Consider the following 24399-nt stretch of genomic DNA (forward strand, 5'->3'; position numbering starts at 1 on the left):
CGGTCAAAATCCTGGATCAGCGGCTTGGTTGTTGGATGTGCTGGCTCTAGGATGATTGGATGTAGGGTATTAAACTCTAGATGCTCCGATCTGCGAAGTCTCCCCCCCACGCGGATAAGCTCTACGCTTCCATCAAACTCGGGAGATAAAGCTATCAGTCGGCTGCTCTTGGGAATAGGTTTACCATCTCTCAGACGGTGGAATTCCTCTGGGAAGCTGCTCAGCTGGGCTCTGCTCAGGATAACTTGCTCCGCGTCGCGGTAATGTTCGGCCGTAGGTTGACTGCTCTTATCGCCCGTTCCACATAACTCTCGTGCAGTGCTCTCTAGGAGCTCCCCCCAGGTATGGAACTCGCTGTGGTCCGCATCTGAAGAGTTCAACACGGCAGAGGCAGTGCCGCAGGTTGTAGATCGACGGACCTCCGTGAGGTCATCTCCCAGCACGGTAGTATGCTGCTCTGGCCATCGATCTGGACTCTGTAGAAGGAAGGATGGCCCTTGACTCCACCTATTGGCCTCTGCAAGCTGCTGCAGCGTCCTTCCCCTTGTGATGTCGTCGGCGGGATTCCTGGCTGAATCTACATACCGCCAGGCATGAGGATCTGTCAGGTCTTGGATCTCGGCAACTCGAGTGCCCACAAAGACCTTGAAACGGCAAGATTCAGACTTGAGCCATGTCAATACTGTGGTGGAATCTGACCACAGGACTGTTCTGTCTATGTTCAGGGTAAGCTCCCTTTGCACAATCTGAGAGAGTTGTGCACCTGTAAGTGCGGCACAAAGTTCTAGTCTGGGTATAGAAAGCAGTCGTTTGGGTGCAACTCTTGACCGGCCCAACAAGAATGACAGATAGGTCTGGCCTTGACCGTCAACAGTCCGTAGGTAGGCTACTGAGCCATAGGCTTGTTCTGAAGCGTCACAGAACACATGCACTTCTCGCTGGACATCAGATAGATCTGCATCCTTAGGTAAGTACGGCCGTGGCAAGACAACCAGAGGTAAAAACTGCAACTCTTCCTCCCAGTCCCTCCACTGCTGAAGGAGGTCAGGGGGTAAATTCGGGTCATCCCAGCCTCTGTGCTTGTCCCACAGGTGCCGGACTAACATCTTGGCTCGGGTGGTGTAGGGTAAGATGAACCCCAAAGGATCGTACTGACTGGCGAGCACCTTGTAGATATTACGCATAGTCGGGACGCCATAATGAACCGGACGGTGCTTGTAACCAAGGAGATCTTCCTGAAAGTTCCAACTAAGACCCAGGGTGGACTCGGGACTGTCAACCTTCTCGAGACTGAGCCAGAGTTCAGCACTGTTTGATCGGGCCTCTTCAGGCAGGTGACTAATAGCCCCGGGCTCATTGCTGGCCCACTGGTGCAAGTCAAATCAATGAGATGTTTAGCCTCAGTCACGGTCGGGAAGCTCTGCAGACAATTATCGACATAGAAGCATCTCTTGACTGAGGATCTTACCTCGTCCCCGGGCTGGCTGTTATCTGTAACATGTCGCTGCAGGGCAAATGTGGCGCAGCAAGGGCTGCACGTTGTGCCAAAGGGCAGTACTTGCCACTCATATACTGCTACAGGCTCATTCTGGGCTAAGTCACGCCATATGAAGCGTAGCAAGGCGCGATCCTCAGGGAGTAGGCGGAAACATGACTGAACATGGTGAAACATACCTTTGATATCACCTGAGATGGCTGTGGCATGCTCGCGGAACCTCAGAAGGACCCCTAGCAAAGATGCTCCTAATGTTGGTCCAGGAAGTAAGTGTTCATTCAGGCTTTGCCCTTGGTACTGATAAGAACAGTTGAACACTAATCGGTTCTTGCCGTTGTGACTGACCATGTGATGGGGAACATACCAGGCTTCCCCTTCCTCAGACAGCTGTTGAGTCTCGAGCTTCTTCACTGATCCTGCTTGAATCAGTTTTCCCATCTCTGCCTTGTAGGCACTGGCCCACTCAGGATCTCTAGACAATCTCCGTTCAACCCTCCTCAGGCATGGCATGACGGCGTCTTTAGTGGCCTGAAGGCAGGGCATGTTTGTATGACAGAGCAGCGGTGTGGCATAACGGAGGACACCATCCACATCCACACGTGAGGTTCACATCTCAAGGAGGCTTACAGCCTCATGATCCTGTCTGGAGCGGGTGACCAGCTTATCACTTCTGAATGGCACCGTATCAACTTGCCATAATTTCACCACATAGCCCATCAGCTCATTCACCTGAGTTGGTACCGATGTCACCAAGCACTGGTGTGGGCAAGCCGTCTGGTGTACCATACTAGCAGGCCCCTGTAACACCCAGCCCAACCTCGTACGAACTGCGGCAGGGCCTCCCGGATGCCCCAACCGGACCGGCTCCATGGGAGTAATGAGATGTGGGTGGTCACTCTCGATGAGTAGAAGGGGTCTGACAGTCTTGAAGGGCTGTATTGGCAGACCAACCAAATGCTTGTATTTTCGCTGAAGTTGCTCCATGGGGTAGCCAGTTAAATGGTTACGCTCCTGTAGGGCCTTTTGTACACTTACTGATGAAGGAGGAGGATCACACATTTCAGATAACCAATCAGATAGATAATTGACAGGTGCTGTCCATGCTTGTGAATGCTATCAATCATGTAGGTCTGTACATAGAGAGCTTGACTAGGACCAATACAATTTCTGAACATGGAGGCAACTAGCCCAACACAAGCTAGAAGGCAACTTCCTGCTCGAGGAAGAGGTGGAAGAAGATGAGGAAGAGGGGGAGTGTGGGTACGTGGTAGTGGGACGGGGGAAGAGACCAAGGAGCACGATCACACTGTGTTGTCCCAGATGAAATTCGGGAGACGCTCATTGACCATGGTATACTGTAAACCATCACCTCACAATGGCAGAGGCAGGTCAACGAGTTCAACCCAAAGTGCCTCGGTCTACCGTCTCCTCCATCATTATTGGCCAACGGGCCACAGTGGATGTTCCAGGCCAGCAAGGGGGCAATCTGACTGTGTGCTGGCATTTCTGAGAATGGTGTGGTCACCCATATCCCCAGTCTTAGTCCATACAATACAGAGAAGCTCTTATTTTTCTTGGATCACCTTTACATCGATTTGAACCCTGAAAATGAGAGAGGTCTCGTAGGGCCTCACCTACCACACAACGTCATTGTATGGGACAATGTGAATTTCCACCTTAGCCAACTCATCAGGGCTTGGTTTGCTACCCACCCAAGAATGCTCATGGAGTTCCTACCTACTCTCCTTTCCTCAATCCCAACACATGTAGTAGACTGGTGGAAAAATGTTGAAGTTTATGATTATGTTAATTGATTCATTCATCAATCAAACTTAAATTAACATTTCTCATGTTAAATACTGAAATGCGATTAAAATGCGATTAATTTCGATTAATTAATTTTCTTAATCACGTCCCACCCCTAGTTTTTACGCGACGAGTAGAGTACCCCTACACCGATTCCCTGTAAGGCCTTCACATGCAGTATCCATTACATGGAGCTGGGATCTCTGGTCTTGAGGATGATGGTCATACACTCTCCATCTCCAAGTGGAAAAAAAAACCCTTCGTGCAAAAATCCCCATGCAAAAGATCCAAATTAAGGATATAATGACCAGCGGTCAACTGGTACAAAGACAAGACATATATAGGCAAACAAACGACCCTCAGGTGAGACGGATCACGGGCTCCGCCCACCTGAGGGACGCACATGACGTCACCAAACAACAACAACAACAGCCGCTGTGGACAGAGGCGACCGGTAGGGGGCCGCCTCACCGTGACAGGTTGGCTTTATTCAGCTTTTATTTATTTACTTATTTGGTTTTTTTTTTAACATTAGAGAACGTTAACCATCAGTGCGCAGTGCGCATATCGAACTGTCAGACAGGCACTGTGCAAAATGTCAGAAATATTTTAAATAAAATATGCCTGCCTGAAAATATTAAAAAATTGCCACACAACAGCAAAAAAAATACAAGGAAAGGTTCAAGTAACGGGGTTTAAAAGCAAACAACAACAAAAAATGTTTATAGACCTACTTGGCGAGATGCGACGAGACAACACGACTGAAACGACAAACGTTTTTTTTCGCCTTACGAAAAATGGTATGCCATGTTGGTTGTTGTAGTGCGAAATGAAAGACGTTGATGACACAACTTGCACTTTACTTTGTTTGATTCATCTTTATGTTTTTCAAAATTCTTTTGAAGTTTTTTAGTGGCCATTATAATCTCGGCAGATGCTGCGCGTATTCTGTAGCGTGTTCAGCTCCACTCGTTTGGATTGTGCAACAGCAGGGTGTGATTTATTATTGTGTAGTAAGGAAGATGCCTATTGTTAATGCGCAAACATAATTTAAAAATATTTATTAACAGAAATTAGGACGATTCTATTTGACAAAAGGCTATATATAACGAAAACAAAGACATTTCATGTAACAACTAATGCTTAGCTGCATCCTTGGGCACCCCCATGCAGTTAGAATGGTACATTCGACTATGACATTCATAGTCGACTAGGGGGTATAGTCGACTATAGTCGAATCAGCGACTATTGCAGGTCACCCCTAATAATGAGACAGGATTTAATTTTTTATGTTCAAACATCAGTCCTGAAAGCATAGTTTAGAATTGTCTAGTTAGGTTCCAGAAACTGAATATTGCTGGCTACATGAAAATATAATCCTGTATTTTTCAGCTATAATTGATAATTTTCTTTATTATCATAAGTCCATGTTTGGTGTCTTTGGAATGGTCTTGAAGAGCTGCTTCCTCTAAAATGGGTTAGAATCCAGTACCTATCCCAGAATATAGAGCTATAAGAATCATGGTTAATTTTGGCATTCTTGGATATAGGTATTTTGTAAATTCCAAAGGTGATGCTTTCTGGTTAGGAATGCATTAGATAAACAACATAAACAATTTCCTTGGTGGAAGCCATAATTTCTCAGACCAGGTCCTGGTGAATCTGATAAGAAGGATTTCCTCAGTCCTGGGGTCGTGAACTTTGGGTCACCAGCAGAGGGGCTAAAGGAAACCTTTTCTTAGCAATTTTCACTTCACACTGCAGAAACCTTAAAGGCACAGAGACGATTTGTTTCAAACTTTGTGAGGCAACACACTTCCTATGATTATGACAGTAGGCCCTCAACACACCCATACACCAACACACCCATACACCCACACACAACCACACACACCCATACATGTACACACCCATACACCCACACACAACCACACACACCCATACACCCGCACACACCCATACATGCACACACTCATACACACACAAGCACGCCTTCTGAACCTAGTATCAATTGATATACTTCAGTATAACCTTTTTAAAAACAAATTCCATCTTAACATCTCAGACCAATACACTGAAATAAAAGTGATTATTGTTCAATATATTTTATATAATCCTCTGTAGAGAATCGTGTCTGAGAAGCATGCTTGTCTATAGATGAATCAATATCTCAGCATTACCTCCCCGCTCTTAAAGACGCCTGTGTGTGTGCGATCATGGCAGGTTAGTCCTGGTCTTGGCCTCCACCTGCTCATAGTGAAGCTCTAGCATTCTTCACAAGTCATGTCCAAGACCTGAGTCACAATTCACCTGCTGCCCTTTAACACAATCAATCACATTGATTTTTAAATACAGCATGGCTGCTACAGTATTGGCAGCTACAGTTTCAGGCTGTTTATAGATGTGTATGAGTGTTTTTCAGCATGTGTGCGTGTTTGTGTGTTTGTGTGTGTGTGTGTGTGTGTGTGTGTGTGTGTGTGTGTGTGTGTGTGTGTGTGTGTGTGTGTGTGTGTGTGTGTGTGTGTGTGAGGGAGAGAGGAGTAAAAGTTAAGACTCTTTTAGAATAAAAGCTTTATAGGGACGGTTGATGTTTTGGTTTCTTTGGAAACACCCTCCATGTACTGCAGTGTAAATGAACCCATAACACACATTAATGTCAAACACTATCAGCATGTATGACCCAATCCAGAGCCCCCTGAGAAAGAGAGGTGCTTTACACTAACACTCACTTCATTTTCTAGTGGGATGTTAACTTAGAGACTGTGAGTCTATTATCCTTTTCAGCGTCTTTTGTCAGATAGCACTCTCATGTCTGTTGCTATTGGTTTCAGACAACCAGGTGAAGATGGAGTGGGCAATAAGAGGCAATTATCACTCACAATATGGAGCGTGTAACCACGAAAATTGCCTGTTATTATAGCAGCTTGCAGCTCTGGATACTTCGCAGAGGAACTGGGATGTGCTGCTCCAAACCAGCAGGATGACACCACTGGCTTTTAGCAGAGCCAAAATGAGCACACTTGTGTTTCCACAGAGATGCAGGGGGGTGGATGAGTGTGAGCATGCCAGAGGGGGCGCTGTTCCAGCTTCTTCAGTGGGGCATGGGGGGTTCAGGGGGTCAGGGGGTTCATAGAGAACTGATTGACCCTGTGAGGCCGACAACACCAAGGGCAACGAGTGGAAGGAGATACCGTACAGTGTAGTTACAACGTACGGAATAAGAGTAGGAGGTACCATACAGTGCAGATAGAATGTAGGAATAAGAGTAGGAGATACCATACAGTGTAGTTAGAACGTAGGAACAAGAGTAGGAGATACCATACAGTGTAGTTAGAACGTAGGAATAAGAGTAAGAGATACCGTACAGTGTAGTTACAATGTAGGAATAAGAGTAGGAGATACCATACAGTGTAGATAGAACGTAGGAACAAGAGTAAGAGATACCATACAGTGTAGATAGAACGTAGGAACAAGAGTAGGAGATACCATACAGTGTAGATAGAACGTAGGAACAAGAGTAGGAGATACCATACAGTGTAGCTAGAACGTAGGAACAAGAGTAGGAGATACCATACAGTGTAGATAGAACGTAGGAATAAGAGTAAGAGATACCGTACAGTGTAGTAAGAATATGAGAGAAAGAGTGGAAGGAGATACAGTAGAGTGTAAGAATGTGAGAGTAGGAGTGGAAGGAGATACCATACAGTGTAGTAAAAAGATAAGAACAAGTGTGGAAAAAGACACTGTACAGTCCAGTAAGAACGTAAGAGCAAGAGTGCTGGACAATGGACACTTTAGTAATCTCCAAAAAGCAGGTTGGGTTTGCACACGTGTGGGGAGTTGTGTGTGCAGTCATATGTGGAGTCGTGTGTGGAGTCATGTGTGGAGTAATGTGTGCCTCTGGCTGTTCAATGCAGAGCTGTACAATTATATTGGTGCAGATATACACAAAGAGTTCCAGATTCCAGATTATTTTATACACACACACAATGGAAAAGATGGAAGGCACCGAGCTAATAATCTGTAAGTAATAACAGTAAACTAAAACACATATAGATACAGACATCTGCACATTCATGAATGTTCTCACACCACTAGTGTCTTATGAAAGGTGTGCCTCATCCCTGATGGCTTTCTGACACAGACTTCTGCTTGTTTGCATGTTGTTTGTTCTGTGTTTGTGTGCGCATGTGTTTCCTCTCCGCAGAGACTCCTCTCACATTGGCCGCACACCTGGAGAATGTGGCGGAGATCATTAAGGCACTAAAGAATGGAGGAGCTCACCTGGATTTCAGGGCTAAGGATGGCATGACCGCACTGCACAAAGCAGCACGTGCCAAAAACCAAGTTACCCTCACGGTACAGAGAGAGAGAGAGAGATAGAAAGAGAGAGAGAGAGAAAGAGAGAGAGAGAGAGAGAAACATGGTGATAGGAGATAAAGTGAAGGGAGGGACAGGGGCAGTGGGTGCTCTTTGACGTACTGCTGTAATCACACATTGTCTGATGCTGCTGTCATAAATACCACACATGTCATCTTGTCGCATTCAGACCCTGCTAGAGTTGGGGGCGTCGCCAGACTACAAGGACAGCCGTGGCTTAACGGTGCTGTACCACACTGCAATGGTGGGCGGAGACCCATACTGCTGCGAGCTCCTCCTCCATGAACACGCCTCCGTCTGCTGCCAGGACGAGAATGGCTGGCACGAGGTCCACCAGGTGAACTCTGACCCCTCGCTGTACACCAGTCACATGCCGGTTTTTGCTCCTCACTGATTAGACAGTTGCAAATGAGGGAGACGAGTGCATAGACAACAGATGCTGTGCATGGTTACTGAGATGATGTTCCTGGCAACAAAGGCCCTCCCCCACTGCTTTGAAACACATACCGTTTTGGAGAGGCAACCCTGTTAGGGTTGTCCATGTCTGTGCCTGAACAAATCACTACTGATGGACCTTGTTTTATTGTGTACATTTGTTGAACTTTGAGAGGCATGTACGTATATGTGTGTGTGTATTTGTGTGCCTTCACGTACAGTAAGTGATGATGCTAGGCAACCATTTCCTTCCAGACATCAAAGAGTCCACACCAGCTTTGTTTCCTTCTGATGATTAGCCCTTCCTAAGCAGGCCCTCTGCCCAAGGCTCCGCCCCTCATCCCATGCACAGGCCAATCAGAGAGCCTGCTGTCTTCCAGCTAAGATTCGCCCCTTTCCCTGTCTTGGAGAGAGTCCCCCTTGGACGCCTCTCACAGCACTGTCCCCCCAGACAACAAACAAACCACAGCATGGCCATCTTAAGCAAATGACATCTTAGTAAACAAACATAAACCTCAGCAAATGAAAACAATTTAATTAAACGAGCACAATTTCAGCTGCACCCTGGGACTTGATTTTCATTCTAGGTCCATTTGCAAGAGTACATGCTTTAATGTGTGACTGTTGCCAGTTGTTTTGACTTTTGAACACTTAAAAGACAAGGTGTATTTTTTTGTCCATGCATGTTGCCTGTTCTCAAGACTCTGACCTGCAACAGTCCTGGTATTTGAATATTTAACATTTCTATTATTGTGGAGACACGCCTTCCTCAGCTGATGGATGTGTCACTTCCATTTTTTTGGCCAACTGATGAATATGTCATTGTCTGAAACCTAACACTTTGAAAAATGGAAATGCTGTCATATTTATTTATGCCACACTGCCATCTAGTGGCAATTCTGATTATGTAGTTGTGCCAGATGCCAAAAATAGATTGCATTATAACCAGATGATAGTTAGTTCAGTATACATCAGTATAAGGCATAGGCCTAGACTTCTCTGAAACATTATATCAAAGATGACTAGAAATGTTCTGAAATATTAAAACACTTGCATGTATAACAGTTATTTTGGCTACCTGTTCAGTGTGCATCCATGAATTCAGTGTGCTTAATGGTTCTGAAGTCAAACACTGTATCATATGTCTTGACCTTACATCCTTTTGGAGAGCAAGACCTCGAGATATTTGTACAGAAAGTGAACAGGAATCCTTGTATAGGAATTGTAATTATTCAAATCAGAGCACAAATACAGTTGATGAAGGCCATTATTATGTACCTACTATTTCAGATGAAAATTACTTTAAATTTTTTAACTTACCTCACCCATTGACTAAACTCTTAGAAAATCTTTGTTTTTTCAGTTTTTATCTATGTAATCTCCAAGCAGCTTTTCAGATATAATCTCAAATCAAAACACTATGTGTGTATGTGAATGTGTGCGTGTGCTTGTACGTGTGTGTGTGTGTGTGTGTGTGTGTGTGTGTGTGTGTGTGTGTACACAGGCTTGTCGACATGGCCATGTCCAGCACCTCGAGCACCTGTTATTCTATGGAGCAGATATGAGTGCCCAGAATGCATCTGGAAACACCGCCCTGCACATCTGTGCCCTCTACAACCAGGTGTGTGTGTGTGTGCGTGCCTGTGTGTGTGCTGAGAGGTGTGTGTGTGTGTGTGTGTGTGTGTGTGTGTGTGTGTGTGTGTGTGTGTGTGTGTGTGTGTGTGCGCTGAGAGGTGTGGTGTCATGTGCTGCCATTATTTTTTCTGTGTAATTCTGTGTATTTTTCTGGCTGAACTGGACTGTGTGACATGCTGTTTTTACTCAGCCTGATGTAGGTTTTCATATTCCCTGATGTGGGGGTTGTGGTTGTGTTATTGAGACAGCAGGAACGTTGCTGGGTGAACCCGTCTCACTGTGCAGTGCACTTTCTCTGAACAGTGTTCCTACATGCACTTAAGGATTGCACTTAATATAGTTTGTGTGCGTGTGTGAATGTGTGTGTGTGTGTGTGTGTGTGTGTGTGGGAGTGTGTCTGTGTGGGTGTGAGAGTGTGCATGTTTGTGTGTGCGCATATCTATGTGTGTGGGTGTGTGTGTGTGTGTGTGTCTATGTGTATATGTGTGTGTGTGTGTGTGTGTGTGTCTATGCGTGGGTGTGTTTATGTAGGGTGACCAAACATCCGTATTTCCCGGGACATGTCCGTATTTCACGTCCTGTCCCGGGCATCCCGGGTTTTTTTTAAAGTGAAGAAATGTCCTGGTTTTTAAATTACCTTCATTGGACTATCATTTGTTATTGGAGTTTTTGTTGTTGACTTTTACTGAAAAGCATTTTTAATAAACCAACTGTAAATATCATGTTATTGTAGGATTGCGTGTGCCTATGTAAATGAGTGTATGCCACAGTATATGTGCTGTGTTTGTGTGTGTGTATTAATGAGCTTGTCAGCTTTATTTCTGTTATTTTCTGCTGCTTGTTTACACTTGCCTGTGTGCATGTGTTTGTGTCATTTCTTCTTCTATATATAGGAACAAGTTATAACGTTAGTGCACATTTTGATTTGTGGTCGACACGCTCTGTCATGGGCACTGTGAAGCTTCTTGTAAAGCTGTCTCAGCGTGTTGTGAACACATTTGGACTGTGTTGCAGCATATTTCACAGGTCTGTGGTGAAGTAATCAGCACACAACTTCACTGAGCAGAACACAGATACATTGAGTAGACCACAGCTACACTGCGCAGAACACAGCTACACTGCGCAGAACACAGCTACACTGCACAGAACACAGCTACACTACGCAGAACACAGCTACACTACGCAGAACACAGCTACACTGCACAGAACACAGCTACACTGCACAGAACACAGCTACACTACACAGAACACAGCTACACTGCGCAGAACACAGCTACACTACGCAGAACACAGCTACACAGCGCAGAACACAGCTACACAGCGCAGAACACAGCTACACAGCGCAGAACACAGCTACACAGCGCAGAACACAGCTACACAGCGCAGAACACAGCTACACTACGCAGAACACAGATGCTGTTCTGGGATCACCTTATCAGTGTCATTTGGCCATACTATTCAAATTTTGCAAAGCTAAAAAAGTCATAGTAAGGATGACTGTAAAGGATGTTTTTGACAGTACCCCAGAATATCAATGCATCCTCAGAATATATTAGACTTTTTAAAATTCACTTCCTTTTTCAGTGACACACCCCTCTGTGGTTTCAGGAGACCACAGGTTCAAATCCTGACATAATTGCTTGCATGGTGCACAGACGTCATAAACCAACTGCAGCATTACCAATGGTTTGGTCTAACTGAGAGCAGTTTCCAGCATACTGTGACGTTGGATACATGAGGCACACACAGACGCTTGCAGACTTCAATGCAATTATCTCTTTATTAGCTGAGATCGACTCATGGCTCAATCCCACAGCGGTAAGTAACAATAGCAAACGTAGTACTAAAGAGTAGTCAAGGACAGTCTGAGTCAGTATACCAGAAACAATCAAACTGAGCAGAGGTATGAGTGGGCAAATCCTAAGAGACAATGGAGAATAACAAACCAGACCGAACAAGGGAACCAGAACAGACATGTATAACGCTCGGTATGTTTTCAGAAATATAGGCAATACTTCACAACAACATTTGTTATGGTAGGTCTTATATAGAGATTGTTAATGAGCAACAGGTGCCTAATAATCTGGGGAGGAGGATTGTCATCGTTGTTGGGCATGATGGGAAGTTGAGTTCCCGGAGTTGGAGGCTGTGACACATACAAGCTCTAGAAAAAGGAAACAGGTCAGACTCCAGGCAAAGGGATTATTACAGAACTAGCAAAGAGGTTACTTCAGAACCAGCATGAAGATAGCATGAATAAATGAAATAGCATGAACATGGGGAAGCAGGAAGTGCTTTGCTACACAGGAAAAACTTCACAGCAGAAAAATTGAAACCCCCAAAAATCTAGACCCAATCAAACTCCCAAAGAATTTACAGCCAGAGGGGTCCATACATGTGGCGCAGATGTACGTAGCGATGGGATTGGACTGCTCAGGGATTTGTCAAACGGTGATAGGCCGGGACAAAAAGGGGCAGAGTCAGGGAATGTTGTGACCGGTGACAGTTCCAGAATTAAACATATACGAATTGATCCAGAATTCCTGTTTTAGCCTCCTCAGTCCTCCCATTTGTCTTTTATTAATTAGCTGTGACACAGGAGATTGGGTGCAGTCAGGGGGGATTAGAGAGATGGAGGAGGAAGCCCAGGCAAGCACTCACATGTCCCTTCCATCAACTCTGTTTAGTCCTAGCAGCCTAAAGCAAGCTATTCGCAGGCTTCATACAGTGGATTATGCTCCAAAAATCTCTTTCCATTTGGATTTCACCCTCTCTCACTCTATCTCAATGGCAGAGCTGACGGTGGGATGAGTGGCACAGCACTTCCCCACTGATGGCCAGCTAACCATGTGAAGTCATGCCACGGCCAAATCCATGATATTTTAGAGTGGCAGGGAGGTGAAGTGCCTGTGGATGTTATTCTCAACTGACTTTCTCTGTTGCTATATTTATATACTCATATATTCATTCATGTGTGTGTGTGTGTGTGTGTGTCTGTTAAAGTATGTTAAAGTACATGTTTGTATCTCTATTTATGTATCTCTATTGGGAGTGTATGTTCAGCATGTGATGAGAAGAGGTTTGTTATGTTAATTTGCACTAGAGCGACATTGAGATTCGGAATTTGCTGGGGGTGCATAGTGTACACTTCCCTAACCCAGGTCCCTGTACCCCTGTGCCTGATGCCCCTTTACCCTTGTGTGAGGTGCATCTTGGTGCTCTTGGTTCACACATGTTTAGAGTAGGACAGAATAAAAGTGAACCACCACTGGGCCCTGAAGACTAAGGCAAGAAACACTGGTGTAGGGGATTGTGTTGCTGGGACCAACTTTCTTCTGAGAGATTGCTCTCTCTTTTGCAGGATAATTGTGCACGGGTGTTGCTGGTCCGGGGAGCGGACAAGGAGGTGAAGAACTACAACAGCCAGAGTCCCTTTCAGGTATACAGGCTCCATTCCTGCTGATCCCTTCTGTTTGAGTGTTTGTGCTGCCTCGATTCATATGAACATTTGAAGTGAGCTTTCCAGCCTCTTTACTCTCCAGTGAGAGACAACTGCTCTCGCAATTAAACGGAGAGGCTTCTGTACTAATCTGAGTGATTGTGTGCCTTTGTCCCAGTAGTGAGAGACAGTGTAGCTGAATAACATATGAAGCATTACAGTGTACCACACACACACACACACACACACACACACACACACACACACAGCATGAGAGATCCAGTAAAAATTGGAAGGATTCGGTCACATACCACACTTCATTTCAGCTCATGCTAGACGTTCATGGAATGACACTTCCAAATAAGATGGATGGCAAAGACAGGAAGGAATTAGTGAAGGAGAGCGGGTGTTAGAAAAAGGAGAGCTGGTCATGGTTTCTTCTCTTTGCTAAACTGGTAAAGGAGGTGTGACTCCTTTGTGTGTGTGCATATCTATGTGTGTGGGATATCTATGTCCACCAGAAATGGTGAAGGGGCTTCATCAAAACAATAAACCAAGTATTGATCTTTAGGCCATGTTTTGATCAGATTTGCCATTCAAAGCATCTTTGCCACAAACATGTGTGTTCCTGTACAGCTCACATATAATTTTTGTCTCATTTGTATATTTCAATCTAAAAGGCAAAAACACTGAATGATCTTACCTGAAATTTTCCTTTTCTGCTATATTCACTTCACCACGTTAGAGTCAAAGTCAAATTTATTTATATAGCGCTTTTCACAACACATGTTGTCACAAAGCAGCTTTACAATCGTATGGGCCCTGTACTTGTAGTTCATAGTGTAGATACCAAACATAATCTGGCCATATTGAATGAGCTACAGTAAAAGAAAAGACTTTTCAGTGGTGGACACCTGTCACCTGTCAACTTTTGGGTGAACATCCAAGGATTTCATTATGTTGGGGAAAAAGATACATTTTGTTAACAGATAGGAAAGCCTCCAGATTTGACAGGAAGTGTGCATTTGACCTCAGCATTGGCGCACCAGCTGGTGCTGATTTGAAATCCAACACCTCTATCTTGACTGCTGCCAGCTGAGTAGGTGGGCTGGTCTCTGTAGACCTCTCCTTGTGCTGAATGCCTTTGTTCGACTGACACATTATCTAGATTTGTGTAAGACAATGTCTACGACATTCTCACATGTCCAGAGAAAATGTGGTCAAATCTGGAGCTTGTTAATCTTCTTGGCTTGGTGCAGATTTTCAAAAAAGACAGCACTGGTACAGGAGGAAGCAATTTGCATTTTTGCATCTTTTATGCATCTTTTATTAGAAATGGAGAATTGTCTTTACTCTGTTACCGTCTTCCGGACTTCTAGAGACTTGGCAAAGTCCTGCCTTATGCACATTCTGGTGTGGAGAAGGGAGTTATAGTGAAGTGGATACCTCCACCTTTCCTCCACCAGACTGCATACAGACCCAACATACTGCTCGGTGACCTCTCAGATCTGCTTCATCTGTACATAATGCAGTTCTGGATGCTGAGATGTCTGGATGCGTGGTTAAGGTCCCTTGTGTTGAGGCACGTGCATTGTTCACGTTCATATTGGCTCACTCGATCACTTCTTCTTTCACTGAGTTGTGCAAGTAAAAAAAACCTCATTGAAGGTATTAGACAGCATCTGTTCTTTCCTGTATTACTGTGTCCCTATTAATGTGATTGCTCCTCATTTTATCTTTCACTGCATAATTTACAGTAGATCCGGTGTGATTTCCCTGCCGTTAGTGCTAGCTGAGTGTGTTTTAAGTGACAGTGTTGGCAGATTCTAAAAAAAGCAACAGTCTCACTTTCAGGAAAAATTTCTAAATCTGCCAGGCATTGTACAGAGATATGGTGCTAATGGAGTAATGGTGTGAAATTTAACATTCCCCTGATATACCTCTGATCTCCGTCTCTCTCTCTCTCTCTCTCTGTCTCTCTCTCTGTCTCTGTCTCTCTCTCTCTCTCTCTCTCTCTCCTCCCCCCCCCCCCCTTAAGGACTTCTAACTCAGTCTTAATTAAGCATCCGTATCTAATGTTGCTGAAGGCTCCTAACACATCCCCCCCCCCCCCCCATCATCTTGAGTTTTTTCCCTGTAGTAAACATTGTTTCCTTAACAACCACATCTCATCTGTTCTGCTGAGTTGGACTTTTTCCTGGAGGCAGGTGACTGAAAGGGTTAAATCATTATCCCAGCACACTCTGTCTGTGTTTCTTACTCTGATGGCCCAGGAACTATGATGGAGAGAGGAACCAGAGAGCGAGTAGGTTGACACCTGCTTTGAGGAGACCCAGAGAGTGCACATGCTAGGTGTGCCTGAATACTGTGGCCTTCACCTTCTTTCAGACAGTTGTTTTGGGTGCTGACCTCCTGACAGTTAGGAAGTGTCGTGGTTGTGGTATATCTGCTGAGGTACTTGGAGGGTAATTAGTGTTTTATGAGGGGACAGCTGTGGATGGAAAGCAAGTCCTGTGCTAACTGCTGGTATAACTCTTGTAGTGACTGCTGTGCTAACTCCTGTGCTAACTACTGGTATAACTCCTGTAGTGACTGCTGTGCTAACTCCTGCACTAACTGCTGTGCTAACTGCTGGTATAACTCCTGTAGTGACTGCTGTGCTAACTCCTGTGCTAACTACTGGTATAACTCCTGAAGTGACTGCTGTGCTAACTCCTGCACTAACTGCTGTGCTAACTCCTGGTATAACTCCTGTAGTGACTGCTGTGCTAACTCCTGTACTAACTGCTGTGCTAACTACTGGTATAACTCCTGTAGTGACTGCTGTGCTAACTCCTGTACTAACTGCTGTGCTAACTACTGGTATAACTCCTGTAGTGACTGCTGTGCTAACTCCTGCACTAACTGCTGGTATAACTCCTGTAGTGACTGCTGTGATAACTCCTGTACTAACAGCTGTGATAACTCCTGTAGTAACAGCTGTGCTAACTCATGTTCTAACTACTGTGATAACCAGAGGTGGGACCAAGTCAGTGTTTTGCAAGTCTCAAGTAAGTCCAAGTCTTTATCCTCAAGTCCCGAGTCAAGTCTCAAGCAAAGACAGTCAAGTCAAGTCAAGTCTCGAGTCAAGACAGGCAACAGTCAAGTCAAGTCCCAAGTCTGAAACTTGGAATTTCAAGTCCTTTCGAGTCTTTTTTTTTTTAACCAATGTTGCAGGTATATTTTAAATGTAAATAATAGACATGTGTTCTTTTTTAAATCTGTATTCTCCTCAAATCTTGATAAAACATGTGCAACTGAAAACACAAAGTATAAAAAAATTTATTTATACTTTATTGCACAGTTCAATTTGTTAAAATTAGCTGCAAAAATATTCATACTTTAAACTACAATTTTCCAGAAATAAATATTCTGTGAAAAAGTCATAAGTAGAACTCCATGTTCAAATAAAAAGTGCTGATATTTTCACAGTACAATACAAAGAACCATAACAGCATTTTCCCTCTCTTCTCTTATCTGGTTTCTTGGAGAACATGTGTGTCCATGTGTGAGTGACACAAGACAAACAAATATAAGAACTGAACAATTAACAGGAATCAGAACAGTAAACTATTCTGCATTGCATTTGCAAAAGACCAAACTGGCCAAAAGTCTGTATGTCATTTGTGCACGAGGAGGCCGTAGAATGATGTCCCCATAGCTGAAAACTCGCTCCACTTTTGTCAATATATTTTTTTCTCGACGTAGATGTCTTCAAATACACAATCCATGCTGAGATAGAACTGGATATGATGGTGACAGAGAGAGGCTCTCTTCCCTGAGTTCAGATACAGATCCCAGGGTTGCCAACTCTCACGCATTGAGCGTGAGACACACATATTTGACCGTCTTCACACGCTCACACGCTCGATCGATCGCGATATAATACTTTCCATATAAGATGGAATTTGTGTCCATTTTACACCCCGCCCGGTAACAATTCACGTGTTCGCTGACCCCCCCCCCCCCATTTGATTGGTTGTGCTGCAGCTCATGCACACACACACACACACACAACGTACAGAGTGTGGAAAAGCAGAGAACAAACAGCGGTCTGCGTCAGAAGGACGGAAATGAAATTAATGGGGCGCACTTTATAAATATTAATATGCGTTTTAAAATTCAGATTTGGGGTAAAAAAATCAAGTCTTTGCAAGTAAACAGGTTCAAGTCCAATTCAAGTCCCAAGTTATTGGTGTAAAAGTCCAAGTCAAGTCTAAGTCTCTGAATATTTTTTCAAGTCAAGTCAAAAGTCTTAATATTAATGACTCGAGTCTGACTCGAGTCCAAGTCATGTGACTCGAGTCCCCACCTCTGGTGATAACTCCTGTACTGAGCTAACTCCTTTACTAACTACCACTAATCTCTTAACTGGAACAGTGCTGACATACTACTTTAGTGTTTCTGTTAAATACAAACATTTCTTTTATAGAGACTGGAATGCTCCAGGGACCAGTTAGCATGAGGAACATGAGCTGGAGCAGTGATGGAATACTGCTGGAGTAGTGATGGAATACTGCTGGAGTAGTGGTGGAGTACAGCTGAAGTACTGCTAGAGTAGTAATGGAGTAGTGATATAGTAGTAGCTGTTAAAGCATGGGAAAGTGGGGTTGATCAGGGAAATAAAATGGGCCCTCTGGAAACACAATTGCAGTTGGAATGGATTGTTCAAACATCTAGTGTGGTGTCATACTGTATGAGCAGAGCTGGAGGTATGTAGTTAGGCACTCAGTGAGTGAGTGAGTGAGTGAGTGTGTGTGTGTGTGCGTGCGTGCGTGCGTGCGTGCGTGACCAAGGTCTGTTTTTGGAAGTGTGTACATAACTCACGTCTTTTGTTGTGTGTAAATGTGTATGTGACCCAGGTCTGTTGAAGTGTAAATGGTTGTATTTTATCATTTGAATCTTTCTAACTGAATAAAACGGTGGCATCTGTTTTTAAAGAGGTGAAACATGTGCCTCCCCTGATAGGTAAATGAACATAGGGGAATGTTAGTGCACTCCAGGTGAGAAGCGAGTAGCAGCATCTACATCGCCCCCTGGTGGCGAGTTGTTCCGCAGGCCACAATATATCTCTGAGCCTGTGCTTAACTGAGTTATAGCCCCTGTGGTCCTGTTGGTTCGTTTCCTCAGGCTAGAGCTGCTAATCAAAAGGGCTGCAGGCTGGTTTGGTGTAATTTGGCTGTTTTGGAATTAAACATCCTGTTATTTGTAGCTCTGTTATTTGTGACACATCCTCCTTCATATTAGACTGCGGTGAGAGGGAGAACTGAACAAGCGTAGAGAGAAAGTCTGCGCTGTCCTTACACAACACGTCCTCTACACGTCTGCCAGCAGGAGGGAAATTATAAGCAGATTATGGTGGTTGATATGGAGTTGTTACAAAAGGTTATATTTTCAGACCCCACTCTACCCTAAGTAATTATGACAAAATAACTGTTAAGTTTTACATTTGGCTTAAATTCTAAAGCAGGGCCATGTGTACATGTGCCCATATCTCTGTTGGTAAGGGCTCAAGAGTCTTCTTGTGTTCACATATGCATGTGTGTGCATGAGTGTGTGGTCCTGCCAGCCCCTGTTGTAATTTGAGGCTGCAGATTGCTAAAGCTACTCTCTCACACACACACACACCTTCACTCAAAACTAGCAAATACATATTTTCTTTATTCAGTCCAAGGATTCCATATTACTGGATGCAGTGTGTAAGGAGCTAGCTCTTCTTTAAAAGTGTAAGAAATTCTGAAGAAAAAAACGGTAACTGCTTGGGACTTACAGGACGTGCTTGCACTACAATGGTGATTACTGATGTTCGCATTTAGAACAGTAAATGACCTTTGACCCTTTGTTGAGTGTCACTGCAGCTCTTCTCTCTGTGTGACAGGTGGCCATCATCGCTGGAAACTTCGAACTGGCAGAGCTCATCAGAAACCATAAAGAGAGTGATGTTGGTGAGTCCCACCTCTGTTGTTCAGCTAAAGCCCACAGCCGTATTTATCTCATCACCAATCATCCTTCCCTCATCGATCATGCAGTGATAGCAGTGCTGTTAGTCTCTGTGGGCTGTGTTAGGGACTGCAGCCTTGGACCTTTGAATGTCTGTCCAGAGCAATGATGAATGTGCTAATCCCAAACTACGGGATTATGACCGTGAATGGCTGCGGAAGAGCCAAGAGTTTTGACTCACACACATGCATACACACACACACATACACACACACATTTACTTTGTACCAAGAGCTTAGACACATACATGGTCTATGGTCACACACATGGTGTGTGTGTGTGTGTGTGTGTGTGTGTGTGTGTGTGTGTGTGTGTGTGTGTGTGTGTGTGTGTGTGTGTGTGTGTGTCTGTGTGGAGGACCAGAGCCTTGATTGGATTTGTATTTCATTGTACTGCTGCTTCCCTGACCCACCTCATTCCTGCTGGATTATAGGCGTCATTCAGCTGCATATATCTGCACCCTGCCAGGTGACATCTGCTCAGAGACAGAGAGGGAGGGCGCGAATGGAGAGGAAGCCAGACAGAATCCACTTCAAGAATTCCTGCTCTAAATCCCCAACAGGAGCAAATTTTACTTTACCATAAAGCTTTTCTGTGCGGTCTTTCCCTCTATGTTATTTACATAACCCTTTTTTACTGAGACATACTAAATTCAGCAGGCTGGATAAGCAAATAAATAAATAACACCAAAAATGCATAAATACTCAAGGAGGACGTAATCTGCGATTGCCTCCCAGATTGGCAGCAAGCTCTGTGACTTTCCCTCCCATGGGCAGAATCCAGCAGTGCCAGCGGCAGCAGGGATTACCTTTTCCTCAGGACAGCCAGGGCTGACCTCCGGCAGTAACACTGCGGCCATGTAACAGCCCTACCAGACGCCCTGGGCATCCTGCTGACCTCCTGGCCCAGATTTGCCCTCCCCAAGCACCCCCGCAGGCAGCGTTGCTCCACTGGGCTCCTCACACAGGCCACCAGCTCTGCTGATCTGTGATGGGACCTTGTGCTGGTTGGGATCGTGCCTGATCAGGATCGTGTTCTGCTGGTTGGGATCGTGCCTGGTTGGGATTGTGCCCGGTTGGGATTGTGTTCCTCTGGGTGGGTTCATGTTGGACATGGGTTCCACGTGCTGTACGTTGGACAAAGGTGAGTTGGAAACTCTTTGCCATGAGCTTCACTTGACCGGCAGGACAATAGTGTTCTGGACTTACTGGAGTGTCTGTGTTTGTGAGAGCTGGACCACGCCAGGTTCTAGGAATTATATCTCTGAGAACATTCACTTTTTATATTAGGTTAGAAAGATCCTGATATTATTAAATATAATTTGCATACCAAGGTCTTGCTCTGCTTCGATGCCCATAATTCTAGCCCATCCACACTCACATCATGAGTGGTTGTACATGTGGTCTCAAAAACAGGATGGGTTGAATGAAGGAATAAAAACAAAAAAAGGTCTGAAAAGAACTAGTGAAACAGAAGGTGTCACAAATTCTTTTTCTTCGGGGTTAGGGTTAGGGTTAGACGTGACACCACACATGGTTTTTTGTGTGTTTGTGTGTTTGGCAGACGTTTATATGGGTCATATACACTGTTATGAAATATGAAACACAATGAATAATGAAGATAATGAATTATAGACATGAAAGAAAACTTTCCCCCTGGAAGTATTCCATCATATACACAGCCTATAAACACACTCTCATCCCCACTCTCAGACACACAAGTCTCATCCCCCAGCCCCTCTCAAGATGACCTACAAATGGCTTACAGAAAAAGTGGCTCATATTGCAGTGTGACTTTCTATCTGTGCACGCGGGTGGGGGCTCTGGTTAGCATTACAAGTTATGGTTGGGGTTGAAGGTTAGGGACAGATTTGTGGTTAATGTTTACAGTTTTTGCAGATGTTAAGACCCAATTTCTGAAACTATTTCTCTTTTATCGAAACGTAACACACAGCGGCCAATGCTACACACACAACAGGCAAAACATCTCACGCTTTTGGAAAAAAAAGCAAACACTTCAACCAAATCTCTTGCAATTCTTGCCAAAACTATAGTTTTGCATCCAAACGCTACACACAAATATCAGATGATTAGCCTTTTACATACTGAAGTGACAAACAGAAAACACTACTACCATGTGTTCCAGTGTTTAGTTTGAAGTCTGCTGTGAAGGTCTGTCAGAGGTCTCACATATACATGAATATTCACAAATATTGAAGTTATTTCTGCATATTCAGTACATTTACACCATAAAATAAAACACAATTACAAGGGGAAGGGAGTTTTTTTTGGTTTTGCATGAACACTACACCAACTCATGCTGTATACTGTAAACACATGAACAACAAAAACAACAAAAAGACAAAATAACCTCAAGCTTCCTCCATCACCTGCTAAATGTATTTGCACTGGGGGGTTGGTGACCACCTCCATACCAAAAAGTACTCAACAGCAATGGAGAGTTTGGTGGAGGTGAAACACAACAAATCGTGGTTGTTCAATGAACCAGTTTGTATTTGAGCAACCCAGTGCAAACTTATGTTGTCCCAGATGACAACAAACCTGGACTGTTCTGATTCATTCCCCTGGTGATGGAGAATGAGTATGTTGTGCTCTGTGTTGAAGAAGGTGATGTGCACAGTGTTGTCACTGGCCCAGTCTGGATAGACTCACTGAATGGATGTTGCTGATGGTGACGTTGTCAGTAATGATGTGCTGTTGTAGTTGTCGGAAATGTATGCAGTTGTTTGCTCTGACCATATTGACAATGGTCTCTTTCTGTTCTGAGGTGGATAGCCACCTTCATCCCCCCACCAAGGGGTAGTCTAGTACATCATGTAGTGTGTATAGAGCAGGGGTACTCAGGGGTACCCCCCGCTCAACAACTTACATTCGCCACCCCTGCCGCACCGGACCTCAGTTCACAGGTATCTGCCAAAATTGGACCGCGGACAAATTTAGTTGAGTACCCCTGGTATAGTGGATAGGTCTACTTATCTATTCTCATTTTGACATGTCTGGATGATTCTACAGTGTAGCAGCACAGATAAGGTTGGACCCTTGTCCTTCAGAAAATCTAATGCATGCTTGACCACTTGGTCAACCAGAGTGGCTCAGATCTCATCCATTATGGTTGCTCATCCTCTTCCTCATTTTGGTCCTCTTCATCGTCATCTCTGTGCAGTGTTGCACTCCACTGATGTCCAAACCAAGATTTGCAGTGTTTGGCCTCTTTATAGGGATTAGGCTTTTTATGCCTAAAGATTTGTAAAAATTAGCTAGAAGTGTAACCTGTGAGGACTGGGTATGGATTTTGGTAGTGAGTGTTGCGTGGCAGTGTTTTCCAAAAGAAACACATGGTTTTCAGTTTTGAATGTTGTGTCTTATGTGAACAACTGTGTTTAATGTTTTGCAAAAGGTGTGTTTTAGAATTTCTAAATGAGTGTAAGGCAGAGAATGTGCTTAAGGTTTAGTGCACCAGGTCAATAGATATGCTACATGGGTTAGTGTTCTCAGAAATTATGCTATAAGGACCACTTTTAGTTTTCTTAGCAGCTGCAGAAAACTAAGTTGAGGCTCAGTTTTAGGGTAAGTGATTAATTACATTGTTATATTCTAACTGTTCGTATAATGCTGGACTTAATCGAATCAGATAGAAAACTTGATGTACTTTCACTTTCATCATTTGTCTCCTGCTTAGGTTAGATTAGCTAATCTCACTTTTTGTTACTCATCATTAATTCTCACGAGGACACATGATCTGTCGTGCCCTCTACTGAATGCCTAGACTCATCCCCACAAGAATCTGTGAGCATTATAATGAGCAACGGCTGTATATGTTGCAATAAAGGCTTTGTTGCATTTCATATGGATTAAGTTGTAAGAAAAATCCTATCCCTGAACAGCTGTTTCCATATTAAGTTGGCTTGTGCAAATTGCTATGAATTCTCTGCTCTACTCTGTTGGTTTTGAAGTGGTTTTAGTTCGTTAGTGTTGTTTTGGTGCATCGTGCCAGCATGTCACTATGTGTGGGCTCCCTCTTGTGGCGGTGTTTAGTCTCTCTCTCTCTCTCTCTCTGCATGTGTGTGCGAGTCACTGCTTTCATCAGCACGACCATCATACAGTCCCACCACATGTGCCCCCCCGCCAAGAAGTCTGGCCCTTCCACTAATGAGTTGATCACATCTCTGTTTGTGTGTGACAAGAATCCACAGACCAGACTAGCAGACTGAATCTTCTGTCGGAGACCCGGCTTCCTCATACTATGTGTTGATGGAGTTAACGTGGGGAGTTAATGTAATGTAACTGTAGTATCGGTTTTGAATTGATTTAATTAATCTGTTCTTCATTGAGTGCTATGTCCTTGTTTTTACTTTTGACAGTATGTCAGGTTTTAATCACACCGACGTGCGACATGCAAACCTCTTACCAAAATATGCTCATTATTGTGCTTTTCTCTCCTGCTTCAGCTGTGCCTCTTTGAAGATGATTGATACACAGTGTATTATTATGTAGCCGGTATGATGTTGATTTTGGAGTAGCTGAAACAGGTCAGAGTCAGAGCGTAAGAGGTGTCCGTGTGTGAGAAGATGGGTTATGTTTCTAGTGTGTGCAGCCCCGTGGTGAGCTGGGTCCTTCTCCTCACTGCAGACACAGCAGTGCTGGACGTTCGTATCAGTGAGCACCTGGTGAGGTGCAGCAGGCGGGTCATTCTCTTCATCACGAAGATCTTCTGCTTTGCTATCTCTACATATGAGCTGGTGTGAGAGATGCTCACCAATCTGGTTATTATGGTGCTTTGTGGAGATACTCACATACATGACCGAGGTGTGTCACACTGAGAAATAGAACACGGGTTACCTAACACTGCTCTTCCCTCCACGTTTATTTTCAGTTCCCTCAATTACTAGTTAGGGCTATGTAGAGAGAGAGAGAGAGAGAGAGAGAGAGAGAGAGAGAGAGAGAGAGAGAGAGAGAGAGAGAGAAAAGGGGAGAGACGGACAGAGAGACAAAGAGTGAGACAAGGAGAGATAGAGGGAGAGAGAGACAGAGAGATAAAAGGGGAGATACGAACAGAGAGAGACAAAGAGAGTGAGACAAGGAGAGATAGACAGACAGAGAGAGAGAGATAGACAGAGAGAGAGAGATAGACAGAGAGAGAGAGAGAGCAC

General features: G+C 44.3%; 1 protein-coding gene across 2 annotated transcripts in view; it reads left to right on the forward strand.

Annotated features, from left to right (window-relative positions):
* The window catches only part of LOC143490607 (SH3 and multiple ankyrin repeat domains protein 2-like), a 203531-nt gene that overhangs the window by 82223 nt on the left and 96909 nt on the right, over positions 1 to 24399 (forward strand). For both annotated transcript variants that reach the window (XM_076989141.1, XM_076989140.1), the window contains exons 7-11: positions 7509 to 7660; positions 7851 to 8018; positions 9621 to 9737; positions 13113 to 13190; positions 19108 to 19174. In XM_076989141.1, coding sequence (XP_076845256.1) covers positions 7509 to 7660; positions 7851 to 8018; positions 9621 to 9737; positions 13113 to 13190; positions 19108 to 19174 — 582 coding nt within the window. The remainder of the gene's footprint in view (positions 1 to 7508; positions 7661 to 7850; positions 8019 to 9620; positions 9738 to 13112; positions 13191 to 19107; positions 19175 to 24399) is intronic.

The sequence above is a fragment of the Brachyhypopomus gauderio genome, chromosome 2, assembly GCF_052324685.1.
Source record: "Brachyhypopomus gauderio isolate BG-103 chromosome 2, BGAUD_0.2, whole genome shotgun sequence".
In the NCBI taxonomy this organism is placed as follows: domain Eukaryota; kingdom Metazoa; phylum Chordata; class Actinopteri; order Gymnotiformes; family Hypopomidae; genus Brachyhypopomus; species Brachyhypopomus gauderio.